Here is a 4604-nt window from a genome sequence, read left to right as displayed (position 1 = left end):
TAAATGTTAGCCGCCTATACACCGCATTTTTTTCTTCGATTTGCTTCCATTGTGTTACATTGGCTCTAATCCAAACAAACAAATAACCGTCTATATCGGGAATCGAGTTAATTTTTTTATGAAAAAGAGACAAAACTACCTTTGCACGAACCACCGGGGAAACAACTAACTGCAATACATGCAGCGATTTAAAGAAAGGTTTCTTTTATTATATGCCACAACAATCTGCATCTGTGCATAAATAGACATGTTTTAAGAATACGCTGCGAGAGATGTGCAAAGAAAGAATCCCCTCGACATATGCACAAAAATGATATAGTTGTTTCGCCATAGGCTATAGTTATCTGATCTTCTGTACGTACACCTCAGAGCTTTCCTTCCAACCAACGAAAAGCAGAAAAGAAGCAAAAAACAACCCTAAGCTCCACAGAAAAAAGCCATAGACATCAGCCTTTAGATCTAAGAGGATAAATCGAAGGAATCCGATATCAAATAACAGCCACAAGCCCTAAACCCTAAACCGTAAACCCTAAACCCTAGGTTTTCGGTGTCGGCAGCAGCTCTGTGCGGCGAAGTGCATTTAATGAACGAGACGGGCAATCTGGTTGAAATAAAAACAAATATAACGATTTAAATTAAAATAAATTTGAATTTAAAAGAGTAAACTGAGAAAAGAAACGCTAAATCGCGATGCTTCCCTTTGCAATACAGAGGCTGCCGGCCGCCAGTCCATTGGTCGCCGACAGCCGTAGTGGTGGCGTTTGTTGTTCATCTTTGAAGCATAAAATAACTTTAAAATTATGAATTTAAATTGAATTCATGATTTATTTGTTATTTTTGTTTAATTCAATGAAAAGGAGGGAAAGATTTCCTTCTTTTCATTTTTCACGTTTCGGGGTTTCAGCCGTCCGTTCGACGTTCGTGAATATACACCCCGCATCCCATCTGGGAAGGAAACCTGTATTTGTGTGTATTTTTTTGTTTTAATTCGTGTAGAAAATGAAGGAATTGAATTCAAGTCCTCACGAATCCTTGCTTTCCCCTCGCGGCGGCGAAGGTGAAGGCGCCGATGGCGAGAGATCACCGCGGGTTTCTTCAGGCGATGCTTCGGGTTTAGAGAGGCAAAGTTCAGCTATTCCCAGTCCTAAGGAAAAGGAGAAGGAGAAGTTTAAAAGTGCTTTAGAACGAGGCCATTGGATGGCTCGCCGTGTAGCGCGGCGGGGATATTTGAAATCGAAGCAGTTTGTTGCTCATCAATACACCTTATTTAAGCAGGATGCAAAGAGAGGGCATAAGATTATTCGTTGGTTGAGTATAATTTCCTGTTTTCTGTTGATTCCCGGTATATTCTTGGATCTGTTGACGCTGGCATTGACCCTCAGCCCCGCTGAGTTTCTTGCTAATGTGTACTGTCTCTTAGGTGCTCTATTGATTATTGCAGCTGAATTCGCTCGTCAGAGCCCTCGCTTTGGTGTTCGATCGATGCTGCATTATTATCTTCGCTTTGTGGAGTTAAGTGCAGGGAGAGGTGTCGTTCAACTTTTCGTTGCTTCTTTTTGTGTGTCTATACGCTATGCTTTGAATCTTTTCAAGTTTATACCAGGGCTTATTCTGCTCCTCTGCGGCTGTATTAACCTCATTTGGGGAACGTATGCTGCATGCAAGTTAAATGCAATGCTGGCTCGTCTTCGTGATGCTGAAGGAGCAGATAAACAAGAAGATGAAGAAGAAGAAGGATTAAAGCCAGAAGAAGACGAAGAAAGAGGGGAAAAGCACAAAAGAAAAAGTTTAACTGAACAATTAGATCTTATGGAAAGAAAATTTGAAGCTCTAGATAGAAGAGGAGACGGGGTTCTCACGAAAGAAGACTTAAAAGAAGCAGCAGCTGAGATGAATCTCCTCTTAAATGAAGAAGAAATAGAGACGGTTTTCGATAGTCTTGATACAGACAAAGACGGAAAAATTGATAAAGATGAATTCGAAAGATGGTGGCTTTCAAACAAAGGCGTCAAACTTCTTTAAACTTCTTCAGGATCTCCCCTTCATCGCTTGTTCATCTCTTTACTTGTTATAGTGATTATACTTATACTCATTTTTATGCAAAGATATATATATATATATATATAATGTATATATACATATATATGTTCTGCATCTATGTGTTTAAACGGTGTGGAGACCTCCAAATATAGCTATACACAAACACGCATGCATACACACGCACACAAGCACAGATATATAACTATATATATATGCATGTTTATGAATAAATTAATATGCTTATATGTGCATATATATATATATACTCTTTATAAATACATAATTGTGGTAGGAGGTAAGGAGCCCAGTATAAGGAATTCTTTAAGCCTTTATATATGCAAATAGAATTGGAGTTTAATTTAATTGTTTGCAATAAATTTTAAAATTCTAAGCCAAGAGACCCGCCGACGGCTTTCTTCTTCTCCCCTCACGGGGGCCGTTCGGCCAGTGAGGGTTTTGTCTTTTTTCTTCTTTTTCTTTCATCTATGAGAGAAACAACAGCAATAACTTTTATTTACTTTCAAGTGTAAACACTAAAATGCAGAGCGTTGCATGCACTTCTTCTGCCTCCTTCCCGATATATCTCCCCCAAAAGAGAAATTAAATTAAATATTCACTAATTCATTATGCTTTAAGGCAATATTTAGATAATATTTAGATAGTATTCATCGAAGCAGAGAGCTGTCTATACACCGCACGAATTTATGCAGAAAGCAAATGTTTCTGCGCGTCTGATGCATCTTTTTCTGTCCTGTTTTCTCTTCTTTTTTTCGTTTGAAAATGCAATTGGTTGAGTTTACTTCTTTTTATTTTGTTATATTTCTGTTTTTCTTCGTTTGCTGCGCCGCGCAAACTCCCCCAGCGGCTCAACCTGCAGCTCCTCCTGCTGCAAATTCTTCACCAGCTGCAGCTTCTCCTTCAGATTTAGAAGGAATTCCAAACGTAGACGTCAACATTGTTCCTCAAAAAAGGTGTTTTTAGATTTATTTTCTTCTCCTTGCATGCATGCATGCAACGTTATTTGTTTCTACGTATTTCAGCTGGCAGACATCTCGCGCAGCGCTGGGGGAACTACGGCGAAAATTATCTCGTTTTATTCGTGAAGGTATTTTAAATGACTTTTAAACGAAATAAATCAAGAAAAAGAATATAACAAATCTGTAACACTCCATAGAAATCAGCAACGCCGCACATACATGGGCGCGGCAGACAAACGCAAGACAAAGAATTGCAAGTACGGAAGACGACATGAAATAGAAAAAGGAAAGACAAATAATTAATTTAATTTAATTTAATTCAGCTAACGAACGGCTGGGAGTTTACGCAAGAAGTTCTTCGGTAAGCGAGCAGAATAGAAAGAAAAAAGAAATGATTTATTTTAAATGAAGACGTAAGAAAGTAATAATTTTAATTGCAACTTAAAGAATAAAGCAGCTGAGATAAAACAAAAAGAAGAATGAACAAAACCTTAAGCAATAACAAACAAAACCGATAAAGGAAGGAGAAGCAGCAGAGTAGCAAACTAAATAGAAATACATTAATCCCTGTAGAAGCAGGTGTTATTCTAACAAATCTATTTTATATATTATATAAATAATATAATTGTTTATATTATTGCAGCCGCCGTCTGCCGCTCGTCCTGCTCGTTTTCAAAGTTTTCCTTTGCATGCAGCATCAGGTTTGTGTCTTCTTTCTCTCTTTGCTTCTGTCTCTTTACAAACATTTAAACAGCAGCAGCAGCACCAGCAGCAGCAGCAACAGCAGCAACAGCAGCAACAGCAGCAGCAGCAAATGGAGATAAAGAGCTGCTGCTGCTGCCGCAGGAAAGTGATGAAGGCGCTGCAATACGAGATGATGTTATGAACATCAAGGAGGTGAATAAAAGCAATTCTTTATATATCTAATTCTTAATATATCTATATATATTACAATATTTATACTCTTTAAAACCCTTTATTTGTGTTTTACAGAGAGAGACAGCTTGTGATGCCGGCAACAGTTTTATTTGCAATGCAAACAACCAAACAAAGAATGAAGAAGAAGAAGAAATAAAAGAAACAAAAGAAAAAGATAAGATAAACAACGACAAAGAAAATAAAGAAGCTTTAATACAAGATGGGCCCCTTCGTCTCTTTGATGATTAAAGAAGAAAAATAAAATAAACTTATTATGTTTTCTGTTTATACTGCAATAAATTAACTTTCTTTACTTTTGCTTTTAAGGGAGTATACAATAAATACCGTTTGAATCAAAAACGCGTATTTTTATATTTTTCTAGACATATATATAATATATATATATATATTTTATATATTATATATATATATTAATATGCATTATTAGTTTGTTTGTTTATTTCTTATTTGCTTTTTTATTTGGGTTTTGTTGCTGTGTTTATTTGCTATTTCACTTTTTATATTTTCTTCGCTTTGTTTATTTGTATTCTCTGTTCTTCACTTATTTATATTTAATCTGTCTTTTATTTTTCTAAGTTATTTTTGCTGTGCCTCACAACCACAAACTATCCGCTAGCAATATTATATATATATATATATATGTAGATT

At 36.3% G+C, this 4604-nt stretch overlaps 1 protein-coding gene across 1 annotated transcript; it reads left to right on the top strand.

The window, feature by feature from the left end:
* Nucleotides 1–999: 999 nt before the first annotated feature.
* On the top strand, nucleotides 1000–2022 carry EAH_00059570 (calmodulin, putative; the record flags this gene model as incomplete). The annotated part of the gene is made up of 1 exon (XM_013393551.1): nucleotides 1000–2022. One exon carries the CDS (start codon nucleotides 1000–1002, stop codon nucleotides 2020–2022), a length of 1023 nt encoding a protein of 340 aa, XP_013249005.1.
* Between the last annotated feature and the right edge of the window lie 2582 nt (nucleotides 2023–4604).

Source organism: Eimeria acervulina, genomic scaffold (assembly GCF_000499425.1).
Source record: "Eimeria acervulina Houghton genomic scaffold, Eah_scaff1420, whole genome shotgun sequence".
In the NCBI taxonomy this organism is placed as follows: domain Eukaryota; phylum Apicomplexa; class Conoidasida; order Eucoccidiorida; family Eimeriidae; genus Eimeria; species Eimeria acervulina.
The sequence above is the reverse complement of the archived record's forward strand: the minus strand, read 5'-3'. Positions and strand labels throughout refer to the sequence as shown.